General features: G+C 35.4%; 2 protein-coding genes across 2 annotated transcripts in view; both read right to left on the bottom strand.

Annotated features, from left to right (window-relative positions):
• LOC107657404 (formin-like protein 2) overlaps positions 1-4107 on the bottom strand; it is a 94550-nt gene extending 90443 nt beyond the window's left edge. The window contains exon 1 of the mRNA XM_016445459.1: positions 3720-4107. Coding sequence (XP_016300945.1) covers positions 3720-3833 — 114 coding nt within the window. The 5' untranslated portion in view covers positions 3834-4107. The remainder of the gene's footprint in view (positions 1-3719) is intronic.
• A 3487-nt stretch (positions 4108-7594) lies between these two features.
• The window catches only part of mylka (myosin, light chain kinase a), a 55993-nt gene continuing 38121 nt past the window's right edge, over positions 7595-25466 (bottom strand). The window contains exons 12-25 of the mRNA XM_016445458.1: positions 23509-23556; positions 22408-22535; positions 20744-20897; positions 17246-17551; positions 17021-17053; positions 16296-16386; positions 15884-16087; positions 15020-15237; positions 14748-14871; positions 13251-13403; positions 12887-13010; positions 12645-12735; positions 10296-10418; positions 7595-8885 (exon numbers count right to left, since the gene is read on the bottom strand). Coding sequence (XP_016300944.1) covers positions 8650-8885; positions 10296-10418; positions 12645-12735; positions 12887-13010; positions 13251-13403; positions 14748-14871; positions 15020-15237; positions 15884-16087; positions 16296-16386; positions 17021-17053; positions 17246-17551; positions 20744-20897; positions 22408-22535; positions 23509-23556 — 2033 coding nt within the window. The 3' untranslated portion in view covers positions 7595-8649. The remainder of the gene's footprint in view (positions 8886-10295; positions 10419-12644; positions 12736-12886; positions 13011-13250; positions 13404-14747; positions 14872-15019; positions 15238-15883; positions 16088-16295; positions 16387-17020; positions 17054-17245; positions 17552-20743; positions 20898-22407; positions 22536-23508; positions 23557-25466) is intronic.

The raw sequence follows: 25466 nt of genomic DNA, 5'->3' as shown, positions 1-25466 counted from the left end.
TATATTTTTTTTATGTATTTTTTTTTTTTTTTCACATTGCTTATTACAATTATTGCAACTTCGGTATACCCAAGTTATATATATGCACAAATAGTTATAATTCAGATCTGTGTTTGTTGCAGCTGACCAGCTTGACCCCAATGAAGATTACACTAGCTGGCTTGTGACCCCCAGGTCATTTAAGTTCAAGACCTTTATATTCAAGACTTTAAATATCAGACTCTCTTCTATCTATCTGCTAATCGTCAGATTTTCCTCTCAGAAAGACCCGTGGATGAAAGCAGCACTCAAGCAGGAGTTGATAAAAAGATCTTTCTCACTCAGTAAAGCAACTACTGGAAAGGTCCGTGGGTTGGCACGCACCAGGGCTTTAATAGCAGTAAATACCACTCAAAGCTGCGTTTACAGTGCTAAAATGTTCCTAATGTCTCAACCACAGCCTGCCAAGAAAAAAGACATCATCCCAGTGAGACGTGCGCTCTATATCACTGATAGTTTGACTCTGCATGAGGACTCTTCAGAAGGCTGCTTTACAATCATTTAAGCATAAAAAAACATTCTCTTTTTTTTTGTTCTTCATAACTTCAAATGAACTCCGCAGGCTGATTTACAGTGGCACTAGAAATTGTTTAGGTTAAATTGTATCTGTATTTCTGCATAGGTTTTACCTACATTCTTAAAAAAAAACAGGAGTAAGTATATATATTGAAGAAAAAATGTGAACTAGGATTATCAGTTAAGAGGTGTTGGGAATAAAACTGCTAAATTACAGTCAGGTTTTTACTAATGTAAATTCATTTCCAATGGATGGGTTCTAATTTCATGTTAATGTTTGTAATATCTTAATATCTTCATCCCTTGTAGTCATATATAGTAGATTAGAGCTGGGCGATAATAATATAGTTTACATCCTGTGGTGATGTAAACAATCAAGCAGTTTAGATTGACCTAACTTTATGTGAGTATACTGTATGCGGGTAAAGTTGAATATATTGATAAGTCCAACTTTATATATAGCGCTTTGCAATAATATAGTTTAGATCTTGAGACAATATAAGACTTTTACATTAACTGTTCCCTCCTGGTGGAGTGACCTGCCTACTTGTTTTTCTTTGTGTGTGTATGTATGTACAGTATATATATATATATATATATATATATATAAATACCTTGCTACATGTACTGTCTTAGGCAAACCGAGACTTGTCATTTGCACTTATATATTGTTGCTCTTTTGTTAGTTATGATTTCTTCCATTGTTCTCATTTGTAAGTCGCTTTGGATAAAAGTGTCTGCTAAATGACTAAATGTAAATGTATGTATGCAAGTAAAGTTGGATGCACAATATATGTAAGAGTTCATTTGCAAAAACAGATATCTGTTATCAATAACAGATAACTAAAATGTTCAAAAATCATGTTTTTTTTATTATTATGCATTTCAATTAATATCAATCAAGCTGCAGTTGGGTTGTTTTGATTAAATAATAATAACTAAAAAAATACAGCTAACTAACACAATAAAACAATAAAACACACGATTTATGAGAATTAATAAAAACGGTCTGTTTTTGCAAATAAAATTTGTAATAACTAAAAAAATACAGCTAACTAACACAATAAAACAATAAAACACACGATTTATGAGAATTAATAAAAACGATCTGTTTTTGCAAATAAAATTTGAAATATATTGCCATATGGTTTAAATTATGCAATATAATTATAATATATAATCAAATATATTAGAAACAGCCAAGCAGTTATATATTGTTATACATGAGTCTACTATATGTGAGTAGGTAAAAAAGGACATACTTATAGTAGTTGGAGTTATAAATTGCTTATTTATTTGGAGGTTGGACATTATTTTTTTTTATGTTGTGATATTGAGCATTATGAAACCTGTTAGGTTGTTCAGTTTATAACTATTTGTATGACAACTATATTACTGTTTGATGTGTACCTAAATGTTAATCAGTTAAAATTAGAAAATGTTTCTAAATACTTTCTTCCAAATTACCACAGTTTAGTTTATACCAAATATTTGCTCTATAAATATATAGTTCAGTGTTTTATTTAGAAATAATTACCATATTTGGCTGTACATTATCCCTTACTTTAATATATTTCACTTAAAACAATAACATTTTTGGTTAAAAAAGACAGAGCAGGATTCATCTGCCTGAGACTTGGGGGCAATTACCACAACAAGAACACTGTGACTGCTATTAAACCACCACGAATAAAGACAGCAAGTTACATACTCAGAGACTCGAGGTGGCCAAACAACTAGAAAGTAAGCGAGAAAGAGAGTGTTTTCTCCCTAAGGATATTGAATGGAAACTACTCGTTTGGCCTCCTCAATTGGTCAAATAACCACAGCCTGAAGGTCTGTGAAAGAAAGAGAGCCAAACCAACTCCATTTCCTTAGGGACCGACTGAGCTGACTCCCCCATTCTGCCACTAGCTGCTTTCCTTGAAGAAACCTCCAGCTCTCTGAATAGTCTGTGTGTGTGAGTGTGTGTTAATTTAAAGGTTTTGTCTAGTGCTAGTGAAGCATTAGGTCTGACCTACATTTATATGTCCCCATAAAACCAGGCCTAGCAGACGGCCAGACACGGCACACTTCAGGTAGCTGCATACTAATCGAAGACATTCCTCGCATACTTCAGACACACACAGAGGCAAAGGATAATAGATTCCAACTGCATGACATCATTTCCTGTGCCATAATGAAGTCAGCATTAAGCTAAAAATAACGAATGAGTTGGGAACATTTGGAAACAACCAAGACAATGGCACATGATGCTGGAGTTTAAACCAATGATGACATGTCTTAAAAATGGTGATAAGCAAACTTTCCCAAGACAGAAGAGGGACAACTATATCAAGAAAAAACGAATCTGTAACGTAGCAGCACTTTCAGCCCCAAAGACAGAATGATTTATATCTTTATGAACAAAATTACATCAAACTGAAATGATAATAAACACAGTTCATCTGCATTTGTAAAGTTGTTTACGATAGGTTACTAAACATCTCTGAACAAAAAACCCAGAGACACACCTGAATTTCAAACAAAAAGTACCATAGCTTTTTGGACATTGTATTGTGGTTGTAACATGATATTCTTTAAAGTATAAAACTATGGCATATGAAATGTGATAATTCAATTTAGTACCATAGTATATATCAAAGTACTCTACCATAACCGTCCACAAAACTGATTTATACACTTTCAACAGACCAGTGTAAATAACAGAACGGTGGCCAGTGAATAGAATAGAATAGAATAGAATAGAATAGAATAGAATAGAATAAAAGTAAAATGGCATATCAAACCTCTTTATATATCAAAAAGGTATCCATATACTTTTGAATGTAAATAAATCAAATAACTAGGCTACTACCAAGTTAACAGAACAGAAGAGCAGCAAAGTAAACAAATATTTACATGTCTACAAAACAAATTGATATACTTTTAAATGTAAATTAATAAAATAACAACTACTACCAAGCTAACATAATTAAACAGAATTGCAGCCTAAAGTAAAAGGGCAACGTAAACATCTCTTTAGATGTCTACAAACGGGATCTATATACTTTGACTGTTATATAATAGAATAGAATAGAAGTGCAACAAAGAAAGAAGTGAAAAGCAAGTGCAGATTTCTCTCTGGTTGTTCAGCTGATAATCGTAAAGTCATTAGTACAGACCAGGACGAGCGCAAATCTCTCCTCCAGCTCGGCCGGCTCGGGCATGGGCAGTTTGAGGGGCATGTGGTGTCCTCTGGGGTCAGTGTGTTGGTTCATGCTCCCTGCGTTCCCCATCTCTCCTCCAGTATCGCAGTCACACTCTTATTCTGCGGGTTTGTCCTGTATGAGTCCGGTCTCTGTTATCACTGCCTGTGCGACTTTATCTTGAACACTTCATGGAGGTCAGCGGCAGCAGCAGGGTCCGCGCGCAGCTGCATTATAACTTCATACAAATAACGTGTCATATTTGCATATTGCACAACGTCCGCACTACTCCCAGTGAGCTCTTCTGTTCTTCATGGTTCAGACTCTGAAACGCACTTCAGCGGACCACTACAGGCGCTGGCGCTTCAACTCCGCCCCGCGAGTGCAGTGACCCACCCTACCACAGCGAAGACTTTGCTCATGAATTATACACGAGGTTCGCTTGGTAGCTGATTGATTGAATCATCGTAAAAACATTGTCAGCAGTCCTTTGAATTAATGATTTATAGTCTATTTACAACATGCGCAAATAAAATAGATGCAGCTCAATAGTTCTCTTCGCTCTCTTTACTTTTTACAGTGAGCAATAACATTAGGCTACATAATAGATAGCAAACAAGGGAAGAAAAACACGCCAGGGGAATTAAAATTGCACAAACAAGACAGAATTCAAAATATGGTACATAAATGATTAAAACACACTGCTCACACATTTTTAGCTTGAGGCAAGATAGAAAGAGACACCTGTGGAATCATCAGTCATCAGTCACACATAGTACCCATGCAATTTAGCTTTAAAAATCCTTATTCTGTATTCTTAATTTAATTTAATTTAATTTAATTTAATTTGATTTGATTTAATTTTAAGGCTATTTAAAAACATAAACTGTTCTTGCTCGGTCAGATGTATTAAAATAAAATAAAATACAATAAAATAAAATAATAAAATAAAATTAAATTAAATTAAATTAAATTTCACTGTTGTGTCTTTATAGCTCACAATTGCTCCCTTATATTGTCTCCAATAAGAAAAAGTCTTTACATTTAAACATACATTTGTTAAAAGTGAATTTGGGCAACTCTAGCACTCATAGATGGCTACACCGTTTGCTAACTACTTACTTAAAGTCCCCCTGTAGTCAAATATTTTATCCCTTAAAACTTATCTTTGATCATCAAAATTATATATTAAAATGTTTTTTCTTGTGAAAATAAATTTCTCATGCCTTAAAATAGCTTGAATGTAACCCTACACCCTTGCCTCATTTACTATACGCTGATCTATGAATATGCAAATTAGTCCCGCCTCCACTCAGTCACATCAGCCAGCGCCTCCTGATCCACTGAACTGTAGTAACCGCAAAACAATGGCATACACGGATAATGACTGATAAAACTATCTTTTTACTAGCGGACAACTACAGTGAATACTGTAACATTCGTTAAAGTTACTTACTTGACGATGTTGTGTCCTAAAATGCCTTGAAGACTCGAATGCAGCCGTTTGTGATTGTTAATTCGCGCCCACGAGCATACGTGTGTGAACTCTGGGCTATTTTACACTGTTGCCACGGGTTATAATGCAAGTTAGTGGTTCTAAATTCACATTAAACGACAGCTTCATGGGTTTTTTGCTCTGATTTATTTTTGGTTTTGTGCTGGTATTGGTATATTTTGCATGCTAGTGATAGGAATCGATCCCTTGACGTGATTGGTTATTGGTTTGTGACATAGCAAACCAAGGGCTGTTTCAAACCATATTTCTAGGTCAGCCTTTGGGAAACTAGTTTTAAGGAGAAAATACACAGCAATGGTGTTGATTAATAGATTGGCACATGGTTTGTCTAAAAGCATATTAAAAACACCACATAGACAAATAAACAACATAAAAAAACTTGACTTTCACTACAGGGGGACTTTAAGTCTTTACAACGATCCCTTCATCGTTAGTCACCATTAATGAGTCATGTGATAATGTATGGTTAAATGCACATAAGTGTCACATTGACACAGTAAAATCTTTCTGTACTTTCAGACACATGAGTGCTAATGCATTGTTTGAGCTCCATATGCGGAAGGAGAGACCAGACTTCATACAAAAGAGAAAAGGGACACAGGAAGCCCACAGCTGCTGAAACCGAAGACGCTGAGGGAGACCCTCAGAGGCCCAAAGGCACTACAAGGACTTATAAAATGTCAAGAAATAAAGGAGGAAGAATAAAATCTCTGTTGCAGGACAGATGTTGCTAAATTTGTCTGTGAGCCAGATGAAGGAAGCAATGTTCTTAAAGTCCACAGAGACACAAAACAGAGACCACATTGTACGGAGTGATGATTCCACTCATTTTAAACCATGTTTGCCTAGCGGACAACTACAGTGAATACTGTAACATTCGTTAAAGTTACTTACTTGACGATGTTGTGTCCTAAAATGCCTTGAAGACTCGAATGCAGCCGTTTGTGATTGTTAATTCGCGCCCACGAGCATACGTGTGTGAACTCTGGGCTATTTTACACTGTTGCCACGGGTTATAATGCAAGTTAGCGGTTCTAAATTCACATTAAACCACAGCTTCATGGGTTTTTTGCTCTGATTTATTTTTGGTTTTGTGCTGGTATTGGTATATTTTGCATGCTAGTGATAGGAATCGATCCCTTGACGTGATTGGTTATTGGTTTGTGACGTAGCAAACCAAGGGCTGTTTCAAACCGTATTTCTGGGTCAGCCTTTGGGAAACTACACTTTTAAGGAGAAAATACTCAGCAATGGTGTTGATTAATAGATTGGCACATGGTTTGTCTAAAAGCATATTAAAAACACCACATAGACAAATAAACAACATAAAAAAACTTGACTTTCACTACAGGGGGACTTTAAGTCTTTACAACGATCCCTTCATCGTTAGTCACCATTAATGAGTCATGTGATAATGTATGGTTAAATGCACATAAGTGTCACATTGACACAGTAAAATCTTTCTGTACTTTCAGACACATGAGTGCTAATGCATTGTTTGAGCTCCATATGCGGAAGGAGAGACCAGACTTCATACAAAAGAGAAAAGGGACACAGGAAGCCCACAGCTGCTGAAACCGAAGACGCTGAGGGAGACCCTCAGAGGCCCAAAGGCACTACAAGGACTTATAAAATGTCAAGAAATAAAGGAGGAAGAATAAAATCTCTGCTGCAGGACAGATGTTCCTAAATTTGTCTGTGAGCCAGATGAAGGAAGCAATGTTCTTAAAGTCCACACAGAGACACAAAACAGAGACCACATTGTACTGAGTGATGATTCCACTCATTTTAAACCATGTTTGCTGTGACACAGACAGGAGTTGAACTTATTCACATTCAGTCTCCCATTTCAAAATCAACAGTGGGGCCTGAAATGTTGTGTTGATTACACGTCCTCCCAGTACTGGGTTAAAGTCTTGAATAACTGTTGCAGAATTGCAGAATTGTAGCACAAAACCAGTCTTAAGTCGCTGGGGTATATTTGTAGCAATAGCCAAAAATACATTGTATGGGTCAAAATTATCGATTTTTCTTTTATGCCAAAAATCATTAGGATATTAAGTAAAGATCATGTTCCATGAAGATATTTTGTACATTTCCTACCATAAATATATTAAAACTTAATTTTTGATTAGTAATAAATGCATTGCTAAGGACTTCATTTGGACAACTTTAAAGGGGGTTTTCTCAATATTTTGATTTTTTTGCACCCACAGATTCCAGATTTTCAAATAGTTGTATCTCTGCCAAATATTGTCCTATCCTAACAAACCATAAATCAATAGAAAGCTTATGTATTCAGCTTTCAGATGATGTATAACTCTCAATTACAAAAAAATGACGCTTTGGGGTTTTGTGGTCCAGGGTCACAACTGTTTTATGTCCAAAATATCTTGAGACAACACATTGAATGTATAGTTGTGACAACACAGCGCCATCTGGCGAAGAGTGTGCTGTTAGTTTTAATTTAAAACTCGAAACAGAGTAGAACTTAATCGCCCTGACTATACTTCAGGATGTGTCCAATCCTAGAACGTAACAGTGACCAAAATATGAAAAATACGGGGGGTGGGGGGAGTGATGTTCTGTAATAGGCAAACTTTCCCAACATTTTTTTTGATGTTATAGGACACGATGCAGTTTAATTTTTACTCTTCATTTATTTTGGAATTAGCTTAGTAAAATAACGTTTTAATGAATTGTGTCCTTTAATATTTTCCTTAGTTCTATAAAAGCAGCAAGGATGCACTGGATTATGACTGTCATACATTTTTTTAACAACTTTGAATGACTCTGTTTTTTAAGTGAGCACAACAACTTACAGAGTTTGTGATCAAAATGTATTCTTTAAAAGTGAATAACTACATTTGTAGTGTTCTCATTACAATGCAATCTGCACTTTATCAAATGCGTATATATCTAAAAAAACATTTCAAGAAATATAATCTACAGACATTCCTAATCAAATAAACATACATTTAACACGTGTCTCCAAATATCTGTTGAGTGCTGCTACTGTGACAGATGGTGAAAGAGGAGGAAAACGTCTCCAGACAAAAACACACAACCTTACATGAGTTTGCAGTGCTTAAATAAAGCTGTCGTAACAGCTCAGCTCACACAGTCACGAGCGATGATCATCACACAAACACACATGTGAGTTTAGAAATGTTTGGTTGGAGTAAAACATGACAATGAAGAATGTGAGTAATATTGATGTCATGTGATGAACAAATCTGATATCTGGCTGTTGCATAAATACAAAAAGAACAAACTGGAAGTGCAATGAAGGAAATGCAGCAAAAGGTGATCTGAGATCTTCATCATCCTCATCATCTGAAAGTCCGAAAGACAGGTGTAAAAGAGAAACGTGACAAAAGAGGTTGTCTTCTACTCTTCCTCCTCCTCCTCCTCTCGTCCCATCACCTCCACGATGAGTTCGGCGGTGCAGTTGGCCTCCCCGACGCTGTTCATGGCCTTGCAGGTGTACTTTGCGTCATCATCACCGCTGACCTCAGAAATAACAAGACTGCAATTTCCATCTTCATCATAATCAATCTGAAAATGGCGCGTCTCTTTAATCGGCTGGTCGTCCTTATACCACACCACCTCAGGGTCAGGATAACCTGAGAGTAAACAGTCACAAAATATGCATATTAAAATATATAAATAAATCAAGCGTAGTGTTAGTTCTGGCAGGTCACGTTAGTCAAGCTCGCATCAGCTGACTTTCAGCTGATCCCCATCAACCTATGGGAATACGACACCTATCTAAGCATTCATATATAAGGTCCCTCAGTATTATCAGCAGTTTTCACATTGCTCAATAGCTAATTACCCTCCTCCATCCCCAGCTCCTCCTCTGTCAGTCGGGATTCAGCCTTCTGATTCTCCTTTGAATCAGACTAATTATAAAATGTGTACATAAAATGATTGAACTTTAACAATATCTGCAATACATTTATGTTAGTTCTGTTCTGTTTACCCTGCGGGGTTATTGCAGCTCGCCCTGCTCTCATCCATGCTAGGCTGCATGGATGCGCAGGGAGTTCTTGCCCAGAACAGAACCATACTGCCAATCCAATCTGTATGCTAACTGTCAATCATCTTTGACGATAGTGGTCCTGACAGAACTTAAAATAAATGCATGAATACCAACAGATTTGTCATTTTATTTAGCAAAGACACATCAAAACTAAAACATAAAATACTTCTATTTCAAATGAATGCTGTTCTTTTGCATGATGGTTTCCACAAAGATAATAAGCAACACAACTGTTTCCAACATTGATAGTAATAATCAGAAATGTTTCTTGAGCAGCAAGAATGGTTTCTGAAGGATCATGTGACACTGAAGACTGGAGTAATGATGCTGAAAATACAGCTTTGCATCACAGGAATAAACACATTTTTTAAAATATATTCAAAAAGAAAACAGTTATTTTAAAGTGTAATATAATTTCATAATATTACTGTTTTTACTGCATAAGAGACTTCCTATTAAAAACATTAAAACACCTTACCAGCATAAACCTTTTAATAGTACTATTACAGTAGTATACTGATGAATTGGATTTTTTACAGTAATTTACTGTGAAACAGTACAGTTTGCAACTGTAAACCAAATACAGTTTGCTACTGTAAATCTTAATTACAGTAACTTACTGGCAACAGTTTTGGCAACAGTGTTGCCAGTAAGTTACTGTAAAAACCCTTTGAAATGTCTAACAGTGTAGTGCACTTAAAGATGAAGCGTGTCTATGCCTCTAGCGGCACTAAATATAATGCAAAAGTACAAAAGGATAGTAGAAAGTGTTTTTTTTTTTTCACATTTAGTTTTCAAAAGTAAATGCTATTCATAATATTTATAGAACTGGAAAATGGTTGTGGGCTGTTCCACACATTTGGTACAAAGTATTAAGCATGTTGGAAAGTCAACATTTAAAATTTTATTTCACCACATTTATTCACATTTAATCAGTGCACCAGACTGTATCAATAGAATGTTTAAGCAGTACATAGTCGTACTATTTTACCTTCGATTCTGCAGTCGAACCGAGCAGCACTGCCTTCCACCACCTCAACGTCTTTAATAAAATTACTGAACGTGGGTTTCATTAGAGTTTTCTCCTTCAATTCAGCAGAAAACTGTTTATCCTCTGCTACGACAGACAAACAAGAAGGTTTTGGATATAAATACTCATGTTAAAGACTTTAAATTTACTTTTCACAACTCGTTTTAAACCTAGGGAAGAGTGCAGAACACCACTTTTAATACAAGACATATAGTATGATAACTCTCTAAAGTGGGCTGCGGTTTTAACAGTACTAACCAGGTTAATAATCTCATCTCCTTGTGAAATAGAGGTACATTTCAGCATACTTAAAAATAAAATAATAGAAAATAATAAATCTTACAGTAAGTGTGAATTGAATGTAATGTTTTCAGACACTTCATTGCATGTTGTTTAAAATTAATTGTAAATATTAAATGCAATTAGAGTACTTACTAATCTCATAAATGTGACCCTGGAGCACAAAACCAGTCTTAAGTCTTAATGTCCAATACATCGTATGGGTCAAAATTATAGATTTTTATTTTATGCCAAAAATCATTAGGATATTAAGTAAAGATCATGTTCCATGAAGATATTTTGTAAATTACCTACCGTAAATATATCAAAACTTAATTTGTGATTAGTAATATGCATTGCTAAGAACTTAATTTGGACAACTTTAAAGGCGATTTTCTCAATATTTAGATTTTTTTGCACCCTCAGATTCCAGATTTTCAAATAGTTGTATCTCGGCCAAATATTGTCCTATCCTAACAAACCATACATCAACGGAAAGCTTATTTATTCAGATGTATAAATCTCAATTTTGAAAAATTGACACTTAAAGGGGTCATATGATGCTTTTTTAAAGATCATTATTTTGTGTATTTGGTGTAACAGAATATGTTGACATGCTTTAATGTTCAAAAAACACATTATTTTTCAAATACTGTACATTATTGTAGGTCCTCTATGCCCCGCCTCTCTCAAACGCTTCGTTTTCTACAAAGTCCCTCCTTCCGACAAGCGCAGTCTGCTCTGATTGGCCAGCTGACCCAGTGCATTGTGATTGGCCGAACACCGCAAGCACTCGTCGGAAATGTAACGCCCCTTACCATAATCGCGAGCTTCATCTTTCAAAATAAATGTAAAGACAGTAAATAATGTCATTAGTTTTACCATCAGTTCAAGCCCGAAAGGGGAACAGAGTCGCGTGACAGACACAGTGATGAAGCTGGTATGTGTTTGCAGTACACAAGCCACGGTTAAGACAGCTGACTCTACTGTGATGTGACCCTGTCTCTCTCTCTCTCACACACACACACAATGCGCAAAACTCCGCATTTGAACAGTCAATAGCAACTAATAACAAAACAGTAGCTGATTCAGAAGCGCCAGATTGTCATAGCAAAGTCAGAATTACCTCCTCTCCTAGGTTCACGAAACGGTCGTCCATAAAATGCATTGCTGTTCTGTTGTAAGTGATCTTAAAGATTCCTAAATGCATCCACTGGCGTGGCAGAGTCTTAACTTTGATAAAGAATATCTCTTTGGTTTTGAGACTTTAGTCTTTGCAACTTCAGGGATCTTATCTATTCACGAACAGCTTGTAACTCTCCAAAGAGAAAGGAAAACTTGAAATCGCATCATATGACCCCTTTAAGACTAGTTTTGTGGTACAGGGTCACAAATATGGTTAAAGTGCCTTGCTGAACGTACTGATAAGCATGTAAGGTACACTAAAATATAATTTAATGTAATTTCTATTAAAAACTTGTATGTCATGTATTCAAATATATTCGTAATTACACATTTATAATGAATAAACTGTAATGAGTAAACAAACTGTAAAATGATGAAATACATTTCAAATATATTTTAAAATTCTGAATAACACTACAGTTAAAATTATAATTACATTAACAATCTAAGTACTTACTTTACATGTGCAATAGATAGTATAAGTAGTATACTTCTTTAAAGCACGACATAACATTATTAAAATATGATTTAAAATGTACTAAAATCTAAAAATGTCTTGTGAATTGAATTTGAATTGTTTGTAATTTTATTAAAAGTGCACTTTTTAAAAGCAATATTAAGTATATAAAAAAAAAACAGTCATGAAAGTATGCTCTACGCTTAAGTGGTCTTCTATTTCATTAATATTATAGTACAGAAAATGTGACATTATCTTAAGTTTGACATATGCAGTACACAAGTGCACATATTTTCAGTACGCACACTTCTTCAACTGCTGACAGTTCACTAGCTGAGTCAGTATTAGTCTTTTATGCAAGGGTTGGTGAGGACAGAAACGTTGTGCACCTTCAGTGGGGGAGCTCTTTTTGGCATGAACGCCTGCCATCAATGCCATGTTAGACAGTCGACCGATAGCTCGTACCGCATGCCCTGTTTTCTGGAGAAGAGTGAGCAAAGCATTTATGACTTTATTCACTAACACATCAGTAACAGAACACACCGCAAGAAGCTCACTTCAATCAGACTATCAATAACGCAAGGAGAAAAAACAACATTTTATGTCAGATGATCATCATTTAGCTCCTGACCTGCCACTTTCTTCTCAGAATGTATTTCTTCATCCTCTCTTTGGAAAGCTTCTTGGTCTCCATATTGGTGGTGTCCTGTTTGAGCCAGGGGTGCTGGAAACACTGATCGCAGCTCAGGCGAGCTCTGCAGACAAGAACACACTGTAACTGTGCGTCACGTTAATTACACTCGGAGAAAAAGAAACTGATGAAACCATAAAAAGAAAATGCATGATCTCTGACAGAGAACCGAACCCTACTGCTGCACCTCAGGGAGAACCGATGCGTGACGCAAGACGGAGGAAATCAGCTAAATCAGACATTCAACATGACTCAAGGACAAGGCAACAGTTCTTTTTTTCAAGTGTTTTCTGAAGGCACTCACTTCATGCCTTTCTTCAGCAGGTTACTGATAAAGTCTTTGGCCTCGTCTGAGATCTCATCAAACGCCTCGTCCTCAAAGTCCCACGTCGCTGAGGTCACATTAGACAGTGTCTCGTTATCATTGTCCCCCATGAAGGGAGACAAACCACTGACGCTAAAGAGAACAAGAAACAATGAAAGAAGAACTATACAAACCATTAGGCGTATGCCTCTTATAGTAGTATATTTGACACTTAATATATATCAAATTTGCTATAAAAAAAAGGACATATTTTACTTTAAGTACTTTATATATTACTTAAAGATTTCACAACAAAAAGACAACCTGAAGGGGGACTTTTGTACAATTATAGGCTACTAAAAGGCTGTTTGCTTGTTAAAAAAGTATTTTTCTTTCTTCTTCTTTTTTTTCTTGTAGATAATTTTAAGATCTTAGATATTTGCATATCAAATATGATGCAGTAGACATTATAGGATTTACTACTTTCACTGACTTCATTGGGTTACACTAATGAAAGTAAACGAATAGTCACACCAGGAAGAAATCATTATTCTGGATAACACTGGATAACTGACAGAAAGCACAGACAAACACAAGAGATCTACAGCCCCATCTTTCTGATAGCTGATTAAAAAAAAAAGACAAAAAGAAGATAACAAAATAGCACTCATGAGGGGCTGTTGTATTACTCTATTGTCTTAAAGAAAAATGGCAAACGCCTTGCAGAGGTGATTTCCATTTCAGGAAAGGAAAGCTAAGCGAAAGCTCACACTTTCTTCTCATTCAACTTCAACATTCTTCCCAAAACAATGTTGTGAAATGGTGTGGGATGATCACCCTTGTGGAAAAGAAGTGATCTTAACTGTACCGCATGTGCACTTGTCTTTTTAAATAAAACTATACTTGCAAAAAACATTATAATAATGAAAACGTCACGACAATGTTTCTTAACCCATTTAAGTACACTTTTTTAAACATGCATTTTGTAATGAAGCCAAATGTACGTTTTACTTTTAAAGTATATTTTAAATAATTGTTTTAATAATCTGTTGTTGTGCCTTAAACAAGTACACTTATTTTGATGTGTTGACTAACATACTAAAGCACATGTAAAGTGCTCAATTATAATATCAACTATAGTGTGTTATAGGATATTATATTTAACGTTAATTCAATTAAAATGTACTAAATTGCAACTTCAGGTTTGTATAGAAATGACATTAAATTATATTTTAGTTTACCTTAAATGCTTGTCAGTACATTTGACAATACACTTTAAATATATTTCAAAGAAATCAATTAAATGTCTGAAAACAGTTACCAATAGGAGTGTAGTACTCTCAGCTCATGTATGCATTTATTCCACATAATTCTGCAGATTTTATCCCAAGATCAGCACGAAAAATTGCACAAAATTGAATTGCATAAAAAATGGGATAAAGTCTGCAGATTTCATGGTCATAAAGGTATTTCTCTTCATAATGGTTGTGTACTCACAGGATGTAGCAGATGACTCCTATACTCCACATGTCTGTCGTGTAACTGATGGCCTCATAATTAATCACCTCTGGAGCCACAAACTCTGGGGTGCCAAACAGGACTTTCAGAGAGCCAGCATTCTCTACAGCCAGACAAAGCACCATTCCATCATTCCATTTTAGAACTATACATGATGTTAGAACTTCAATTTGAAATAAATAAATGTTTTCAATGACATTTTCGAAATGTTAAAACCCCATAAAAACCCAGTGTGAGGGTTTTCTACTGACCCAGTCTGCGTGCCAGTCCAAAGTCAATGAGTTTGATTTTGCTGCCGGTCTTATTGACACACATGATGTTCTCAGGTTTGAGGTCCAGGTGGACGATGCCTTTCTTATGGATGAAATTGACTCCATCCACAATCTGAAGCATGTATTTGATCACCTCTCTCTCCGTCAGCTCAAAGTCCTCGTCTATGATCCTCTCAAACAGCTCTCCTCCAGAGATCCTGAGGAACACCAGCGTTCAGCCAATACACCAGACACATTCACATACCGTATGTACTGTGAAATACTGACAACCTCAAACAGGAATGTATTTATCCCCGATAAAACTCAATTTGAGTGCTATTTGGCTTCATTTAGAAATTCTCTGGGATTTTTTCATCCTAGGAAGTTCAGGAATCGAAATGGCATGATGTGCTTTGTAGTGACTAAAATGAACATGCAGAGCAAATTCTTATTTTACTGACTTTTCACTTACTGATAAAAATAGAAAGCTTTTTTTTTATTTTAGTACGAGGATGGTGTGTTCTAATAGTTAATGATCTGCAGGTAACAATCACTTAAAAATTACACATTTTTGGCATATTGGAATTAAAACAATGTTTTGCATAACAGGCTGACATACTGTTACTTGACAATTAATAATTTCTATTACAATTATTAATTTCTGTTTAAGCATTTGTGTTATACAAATAAGTGCATACAAATGTGTATTTGAAAACAATCACAATAACACTAAAATAATAACATTCTTTTTTGAGCTGTTGTTTACAGGCTTGATATGAGCTGGTGAAAGCCAAAGAACTAGAAAACAGCCAATTTGCATTCACTAATCTAAGATTAAAGCTCATTAAACACATATACACTTACATTTCCAGCACCATCACAATGTCAGTCTTTCCCTCAAAAGCGTCGACACACTGCACAAGCTTTGGGTGATGCAGGTCATTCATGATCGCTATTTCCTGTCTGACATTGTCTTTTTCTTTGGCAGAATATGCTTTTATGAATTTGCCAGCCCACACCTTTTTTGTGGACTTTTCTATCAGTTTGAAAACAGTCCCGAATTTACCTCTAAAAACAGAAAGAAAAAGAAATAAGACTGAAAAAATGAAAACTTCCAGATCCTGTTTTCTTACAGGAAATTTACATCTGTTTTTGCATTTTTTTAGACAGATTATAGGACAACCGCAAAGTAGAAGGACGCCAGCAGAATGTTATTACTGTCTCCTTTATGGTGTAAGGTAATATCAAATAATCGATGCTATTTTATCATACTCACGTGCCCAGTCTGTCTTCCACATCATACAGGTCCTTCACCTTCACGTCTGTCCTGATCGTCACATTTCTGTAATCCGGTTCCTTCTCTGATTCTGAAAAGAGAGGGAATGGATCCCAGTCATTCTGGATTGTCTATAATCTGTCAAATTGCGATATTTAACTCTTATTTTCCTCAAGGGTTTTGAAAAGCCTTCCTGTAGTAATTCAGAATGAAATATCCCATTCTAACAGCACACGTTTTATGACCTCTTTGTCTCTGATTACTAGCATGAGAGAAATACACATCAACATGATGGCAGTGTTTTTTGTAAAGATACCCCTAAAATTATTATTATTATTCTGGGATAATTATTTACAAAAAAGCTAAGGTAGTTCATTTTTATTTTTTGATTTAATTATTAAATGCGCTTATATTCATAAGGTCAAATGATTTGAAAAATGCCTATGTTTGAACAATTGAAGACATGTATTTGGAAACTAAAAGTAAACACATATGAACTATGCAATTGTTAAAGATTTACAGTGCAATGCTTTTCTGTATCCCCCCCCCCTCTTTTTGCTCCCCCCCCCCCCCCTTTTTCACATACATATGTTCTATTTGACACGTTTGGTTATATGTACAACCTCACCATCTCCTCTAAATGAAAGAGGGAAACAGAAAAAGAAGAGCACAGAAACTTGACACTTACGATTTCAAAGATTAAATTTCACAAACATGACACATACCATCATCTGAAGGCTCAGCTTCATCTTTATTTTCTGTAAAAGCAACAGACTGTTATTACAGCACATTTAATTTTTTTTATATCAATTTTAGATTTTACTTTATTTTATTTATTCGTCTATTTTTATTTTAACTGAAATAACCAAATGCAGTAACCAAAAGTTAAGATTGTAATCCATTCTTTGTGGCTCCTGTAATACTCTTGATATCCTCTAGGTGGCGCTCACCCTCCTCGGCCTCCGGCCCCACCTGCACGGGTGCAGACTCAGCGCTGGGCTCTCCCACACCATAAATATTCACCGCTCTCACTCGAAACTTGTACTGCCTGTCTGGAAGCAGGTTCTGCACGTTATAGGAGGTGCTGTTACAGGACGCCAGATCTGTCCACTTCATGTCCACAGAGCTCCACGTCTCCAGGTTGTAGGACTGGACAGCGCTGCCCCCGTCGTATGTCGGCCCGTACCAGGACAGTGTGAGGCTGGACTTACGGATGTCTGAGGATGCCGGGACACGAGCAGGAGGGTCGGGCTTATCTGGGAAGACCAAGACAGAAGCTGGATTGTGAGACATTTTGTCCTAAAATGTACTAAAGTAGTCAGATCACCTACATGTGGAGCATTTCAGCCCAGCATTGTGTGGATGTAACAGAGGAAACAGTCAACTTTCTATAAGTAGATTGTCAATTTTGTCTTTAAAGATGCACGTAAAACCAAGGCCGAGGCCTAAGGTCAAATGTGACCCTGGAGCACAAAAGCAGTCTTAAGTCGCTGGGGTATATTTGTAGCAATAGCCAACAATACATTGTATGGGTCAAAATTATTGATTTTTCTTTTATGCCAAAAATCATTGGGATATTAAGTAAAGATCATGTTCCATGAAGATATTTTGTAAATTTCCTACCGCAAATATATCAAAACTTAATTTTTGATTAGTAATATGCATTGCTAAGTACTTCATTTAGACAACTTTAAAGGCGATTTTCTCAATATTTTGATTTTTTTGCACCCTCAAATTCCAGATTTTCAAATAGTTGTATCTCAGCCAAATATTGTCCTATTTACTTGTTCTTGTTACTAAACACCAGTGATGACATTGATATGATAGTGAAGCACACCGAGATATGTGACGCCGCAGCATACTTAGAAACAGGTGTGGACTGGTTTGATTGCAGTTTGCAATTCATTCTCATTCATTTCTAAGATTTCTAGCCATGACTCGTTCTGTGAAATGATTGTGGAAGGCCATTTTTAAAGTCAATTGCTGTATGATTTTACACATCAGACAACGAATGTCTTTACACTCTAATAAACTGCTCCTCAAGGCGTGAATTTGTGAATTTCAGCAAGGTGTGCATTTCATACAGATATGAGGGACGGGGGTATTTGTACTGGCATTTAAAAAAATACAAATGCATTACATATTTGTCAGAGTGCAAAAGTAAGTAACTGGGTTTATATTACGGTAAAAATGTTCGGTCTAATGTCTATAAGTGTCCAGTCTGCAGTTCCACTGACTTCTGCCATCCTCAATATGAGGTGAGATTATCTATAGTCACTGTCACTGCTCTTTCATTCACAACATTTTTGATTTTTAATTTTCAGCATTGTAATCAGCAAGTGGTAGACAACAATGAAGTATATTTACTTTATTATTGGACTTAAGTAAATTTTTTAAAGTATCTGTACTTATTACCACATATTGTTCCTTTGAATATATTGTTATTTTGAACTGATGATCTTTTCAGCTGCTAGTTTCGAATGATATAAAACTAGCATGTTTGCATGACATTCTTTCTTAATGTGAATCTGTAAATCTGTCAAAATACGTAATTTTTGTCACTAAATATTTACACAAATGTAGCTTTTCCTCTGTTTAAATGTAGTTTTTTCAACCGTTTGCAAACTCGAATTATCAGTAAACTAAATTGATGATATTTCATTATATTAAAGCAATACATATTAAATGTCTGCACTGCATTTTTTAGTGACTAGTTCTGGCTAAACATGGTTCTAGAACTTTTTACATTTTATACTTAAGTCTATTAAATATCAAGTGCTTTTGTTTAATCAGGTAAAAATTGAAAATGAGTACTTACAATTTTACTGGAGTAATATTTTATTAGGGTATCTGTACTTTTACTGAAGTACTTAATTGATGGTAATTTATTTATTGTACTGTACACATTTGTAGGGATAGATCGCTGAAATGTGTTTAAATCAACAGCTTAACTGAATGCCTCATGGGGCCTGTAAATAGTTTAAATAAATGTATAGGCAAAGTTAAACATTCTTGTAATGTAGTTAGTTCAGTTTACTGTTCATTTTATATTAATTAAAATGTAAAAATTCATGACGGTACGTTAAAATCTCCCTCCCTCTGGTGTTCTAACAAATCTCATCTTGGGTAGAACTCATTCTTGTTGACAAATGCAATGTTTTTCAGTTGTTTGCAAACATGCTGGACACGCAGTAACCCGTCCTGTGCGAACACCTCCTTAATTTAGTTTAGTTCATTTAGTTTAGGTATGTGAATGTACATTTTTGTGCTTTATCAAATGTTGTGAAACTTACCATAAAATCACCAGTGTTGGGGGTAACGCATTACAAGTAACTTGAGTTACGTAATCGGATTACTTTTTTTCAAGTAAGTAGTAAATTAATGCTTTCATTTTTAATTTACAGTAAAATATCTGAGTTACTTTTTCAAATAAGTAACGCCAGTTACTTTGTTTTCCCATTTATGGACTAACAGCTCTCCTATTCCCATGTTGAGAAAAATCTGTAGTAAGTGCAGAGGCGTTGTGTACAATGTGTAAACACGATGGTTACTGTAGCTTTAAATGTGAACATGCAATTACTCATCTCACTTTCACAAAGACAGATTTAGTAGTCCTAGAAATGAAATGCGAACTCAGAATATGACGCAAACCTGCAATAATTAAATATGTTAACAATTGAATTAACAATTCCTTCAGCCTGAGGCTTATTTATTTCACTTTTGGTGTGAAAGGGCTTTGACATATGCCAAAAAATAACTTTTTATATTAAAAAAAAAAAACATACAAGCAAGCCCAGTCCAGATGAGAAAAAGTAACCCAAAAGTAACACAACACAGTACTTTCCATAAAAAGTAACTAAGTAATGCAATTAGTTACTTTTTTAGGGAGTAACTCATTATTGTAATGCATTACTTTTAAAAGTAACTTTCCACAACACTGAAAATCACATTATACTTGTCGCAAATTATTGATAATGTACATAATGCCTTTATCCTAGGCTGGAAGATTGTGTATTGTGCATCTTTTAGCACAACGTTTGTCTTTCTGTTCATATGCTTTATATAGCCTATAAGGTAATAGATCGCGCTTTCTCTTTCCATTTGCTCTGTTTTGTCAAACACCATATTTCATCGATGCAGCTTTGTTAATTCCTTAAGTGAGCTTTTATGTTAACTGTTTTTCTGAACGCTGCGACTGCTTTACATTCTTACTCTGCCCATGTATTAAATCTACGTGCTTGAAAGCGTGCAGTTTTCTAACGTATTTACTTTAACTTCTTTGGTAATATCAATGGTATGGTTTCAGATGCGTCCGAAATGACAAAAACATATTTAATTGTTTGATCAAAATTATTGCTAAGGACAGTTTTGGTAGTCACTGGATATTGGTAGGGACTTGTCCCTATAGCATCCACCCTAATTCTACGCCCACTAGCATCCACACTTACCGACTATAGTGAGGTTGAGGGCGGCCTGTCTCACGCCACAGCTGTTCTTGAGCTCGATGGTGTAGCAGCCGCAGTGCTCCTGCTGTCCTTCTGTGATGGTCAGCTGACTGCTGCTGTCTGTGCTCACTACCGAGATGCCCTGACCTTCCTGAATCTGAAGGAGCAGAGGTGTGCATAAACAACACAAACACTGGTGCCAGTTGCAGACATAAGCTACTTTAAACATTAGAGCATGCTAGTGTGATAAACAGTGCACATTTTATTTAATATTGACAAAATTATCCACAAATAATGCTTTTTTTCACTCAAAAACTGATGTAAGATCAGATTAATGAGGCCTACAATGAATCAGTTCCAAAAATAAACACAAAACCAGTCCAACAAACCAGTTCAAAACAAATTTCGGTAACACTTTATTTTAGGGTCTCTTAACTACTTGCTTATTAGCATGCATATTACTAGAATATTAGCCATTTATTAGTACTAATTAAGCACATATTAATGCCTTATTCTACATGACCTTATTCTAAATCCCTAATCGTACCCAATACCTAAACTTAACAACTACCTTACTAATTATTAATAAGCAGCAAATTAGGCAAATTATTGAGGGAAAAGTCGTAGTTAATAGTGAATAAGTGTTCCCTATTCTAAAGTGTTACCCAAATTTCTTGGTTAAACATTAGAGCATGCTAGTGTGATAAACACCGCAATTTATTTTCATATTGACAAAATTATCCACAAATAAAAAAATATTTTTTTTTCGCTCAAAACTGATGTAAGATCAGATTAATGAGGCCTACGATGAATCAGATCCAAAAATAAACACAAGACCAGTCCTAATTGAAAGAAGACAAGCTGACAAAAAGATTGATACCAATATTAGGTCATAATATTGCATAACAAGAGATTTATAAGCTATTTTTTGTAGGCCGGTCATTTTTGACCGAAAACACCACAAGTGTGATTTTTTTTTTTTTTTTGCAATTTTTTGCAATTTTGTACAAAATAAAAGCTTTTCAAAACAAATTTCTTGGTTAAACATTAGAGCATGCTAGTGTGATAAACACCGCACATTTTTTTCATATTTTAATATTGACAAAATTATCCACAAATAACACTTTTTCGCTCAGATTAATGAGGCCTACGATGAATCAGTTCCAAAAATGAACAAAAACAAGCCTACAAAAAGATTAATACCAATACTAGGTGATAATATTGCATAACAAGAGATTTCTAAGCTATATTTTGTGCCCCAGTCATTTTTGACCGAAAACACCACAAGTGGTATAAAGATTTGAACACAACCTGAGAGTTGAATGTTCAGTTTCAATTAGAAAGTCTAACTGGAAAACAAAAATGAGAGTAATAAAGATGTTTACAACTAACATGTTGTGTCTGAGCCATGTGTACAGAGTGATATGCCAGCTTGCAGTGTTTGCTCATTAAAGATGATGGCTGTTTCTGAAAAGCTGTGAGCTGCCTAGACAGCATTTTTGGACATCCCAGTCCAAAGTCGATTTGAAATAGCAGCATGTTGGAAGCATTTAAAGGGGACTGGTGAGTGAATGAATGTGCATCTGCGTGTTTAAGTATGAGCATTCAGCAGTGCTTCTCTCTCGGTCAGGGTTTCTGCACATGTTAAAAGGTGAAAGGACTCTTACTGGTTTGCGGAACTTGAGCCAGGTGCAGCTGATGGGCTGAGCTCCAGTGAACTGACACAGCAGACTGACCTCCTGACCCGCCAGGATCTTCATATCGTCAGGGAACTGCTGGATCTGAGGAGGAGCACCTGACACACACAGCCCAGTTATACAGACAGCTTGGGCTCTGATCCATTTGCTTGCACAGCAGTTAGAAATGCATTGAACAACTGCACAGCAGACGGTGTAGAAAATATAAAAGTGAGATTTAAAGTATGTGCTGCTATGAGAAGATCACCTGTGCTCCTCCTGAAACACATCAAATCACATGAGCTTGAAATTTTAAATGACTTTTGGGAAACTAAATGCTAAAAAGACTTAAATGCTAAAACTGTTCCAGGATCAAACGTTTCAAAAACATCTGTAATGCTTCTTAGATGCACAATCTAAATCATCATTTTGATGGAGGAACTTCTGCTCATACATTGCAATTCTAATCAATCTTTGTCAGTAACTCAGTAACTTGGTATACACTGCAAAAATTATGTTCATACTTTTTCATTTTTGTCTTTTAGTATAAATACCTGGACATTCTTGAATCTTGAATATGTTATTTGAGAAGCAAAATGACCTAAGATATTGAGTCTTGTTTTCTAAAAACCTAACAAAATTGTTGTTTTTTTGCTTAAAAAAAAGAAAACAAATCTGCCTATTGGCCAAAAAAAAAAATTTAGTTTCCTCTTTGTAATTAAGATTATTTTTCTTACCTCATTGGTAGGTATTTTTTTTAGGTTACACTTAATTTTAAGGTGTCCTTGTTACAGTGTAATTATACATTTAAGTACTGAGTAATATTAATTAACTAGATGTACTTACTAAATGGTTAGTGTTAGGATTAGGGTTACTTGCATGTAAGTATGCATAATTTATTGTTATTATAATAGTAAGTACATGTAACGTGTAACAAGGACACCTTAAAATAAAGTGTTATCCTTTTTACAACAAAAAGGACAAAATGATTTTCTGTTGCAATCAACAGCATGTGACAGAAATACACACAGACAGTTATTTAACCCAGAATTTATCTTTAAACCATGCAGATGGTGATTGGTTTGACCCTACCTTGTTTAGGAAGCGTTTTGGGTGGGGGTTTCTTTATTTTGGCCTCATCTGAAGTGAATAACAGAAGAAATAAACACAGTTCAGATTATCACATCACAGTTAACAAAGAAAATAAGCTCAACATACAACCTCAGTCCAGAGAAGTGATTGTGAACCACCCAACAAATCAAGTTCTCTGGTGTAAATGAGCAAACATGTGTCATATTAATTCCAGGCTGCATCACAAGTCAGATATGGGGATTTATATGAATTGCCGTAATCATGATATTGACCAGCTGGCGGTACTTTATCCTTAATTAGTTTGCATTTGATATACCTTCAGGTTTCAAGTCACACAAACACACAAATGTTAACATTGACCAGCAGATCTACTCATAGAGTATCTGAGACAACATGCACTCTCACGTTTAGAAAACTTGAAGAAGGGAGGGCAGAATGATGAGAGAGATGGGGAGAGATGTTTTTCTCTGGATGTACTAGGAGAGATCAGCTGCTAAGGTTCTTTGCTCTTTGCCTTTTTTGGTCATACTAAAAATATCTCCAACTAGAATCCAGGAAATAGCTTTTGGCACTATTTATTTTACATCTGATCGCTGTCATGAAACCATGTGATGGCAAAACCAACAAACACAAGCCTAGAGCTGCAGCAGTGGCAATGAAGCTATTCTGATCTGAAGCGATGTCAAACTTCGGAGGAGTTTTTCTGTCAGTTGTAAAGACATTCCAATCTCATCCCTCCATTCTCTCACTCCTTTCTCTCTTTCTCTGTAGCCGTGGAAAAGAAAACATCCTCTTTCCAACACAAAACTATTTTTGCTTCTGGCTCAAAATGGCCTTTCAGTGAGCTTTCACCTGAATCTCTAAAATTTGGGCAAAACAGATCTGAAGCTGAACTGAGATCATAACTGAGTTGATCATATCTACCTAATGTACAGTACTTTCATAATAAATCAATTGTAGCACAACAAATATAGTAAAATCTGCAGATATTCAACGCCTAAATAAGTCTCACATCAAGATCAATATAACCTGCTATTAAGAAAACCTACTGACTGTGAAATTTTGGATGCTGAGGCAATGTGATCTCATGAGTATTTTCATGTATTTTATGTAAATTGTGATTTTAGCACATGTACAGAGGGCCCGGAAATATTTGGACACTAAAGTCACACTTAAAATATCTGAAATTCATTGAATTAGACACACATAGCGATACATAAATCAAAGTGGCATCTGTAAACAAATGATGCAAACGTTTTTTAAACTAACTAAGGCTTAATAAATGACTGGTGTCAGGGTAATTTTTTTTTGTGCAGGTATGAAGTCAGTTCTCCTCAAGTTAACTATAAACATTTTCCACAACGTTTGACACCCAGAAAGTGTCAAATACATTCTGTCTTTGTTCTGAACAAAATATTAAATGCTTAATATTCTAAAACATTTTTTGTGCTATATTTCCTTAAAAGAATGCCACTTATTTTGATATTTTTGTTATTTAATGCAAATGTATTTATTTGTTTGGTTTGCTTGCTTGCTTAAGTGTCCAAATACATTTTAAATACATTTTGATGCCATTGCATAATGTATGTTTGCACAGACAATTCAAATGTAAATATTATATAACGGCATATGCCAATCACATTATTTAACGCATAACAAACAAAGCAATTAAAATATATTTATAATATAAATACAATACAAAGAATTCACACACACAAAAAAAATAAAAATATATATATATTAGTGCTGTCAAACGATTAATCTCGATTAATTATGTTCGATATAATGTTTATGCGCCAAAAGCAGAACGAAACAGCGCCACACGGACCTTTTATCTGCTCGGATCAAAGTTCAAACTGCCGCGTGGCGTGAGCTCACTAGAGCAGATGTGTTTACTCGGTCATGTGAGCACTAAGCAGCACTGTGAGATCCAGTGTGAAGCGCTTGAATTCAGCGAC

The sequence above is a fragment of the Sinocyclocheilus anshuiensis genome, unplaced genomic scaffold (assembly GCF_001515605.1).
Source record: "Sinocyclocheilus anshuiensis isolate Anshui unplaced genomic scaffold, SAMN03320099.WGS_v1.1 scaffold355, whole genome shotgun sequence".
Classification (NCBI taxonomy): domain Eukaryota; kingdom Metazoa; phylum Chordata; class Actinopteri; order Cypriniformes; family Cyprinidae; genus Sinocyclocheilus; species Sinocyclocheilus anshuiensis.
The sequence above is the reverse complement of the archived record's forward strand: the minus strand, read 5'-3'. Positions and strand labels throughout refer to the sequence as shown.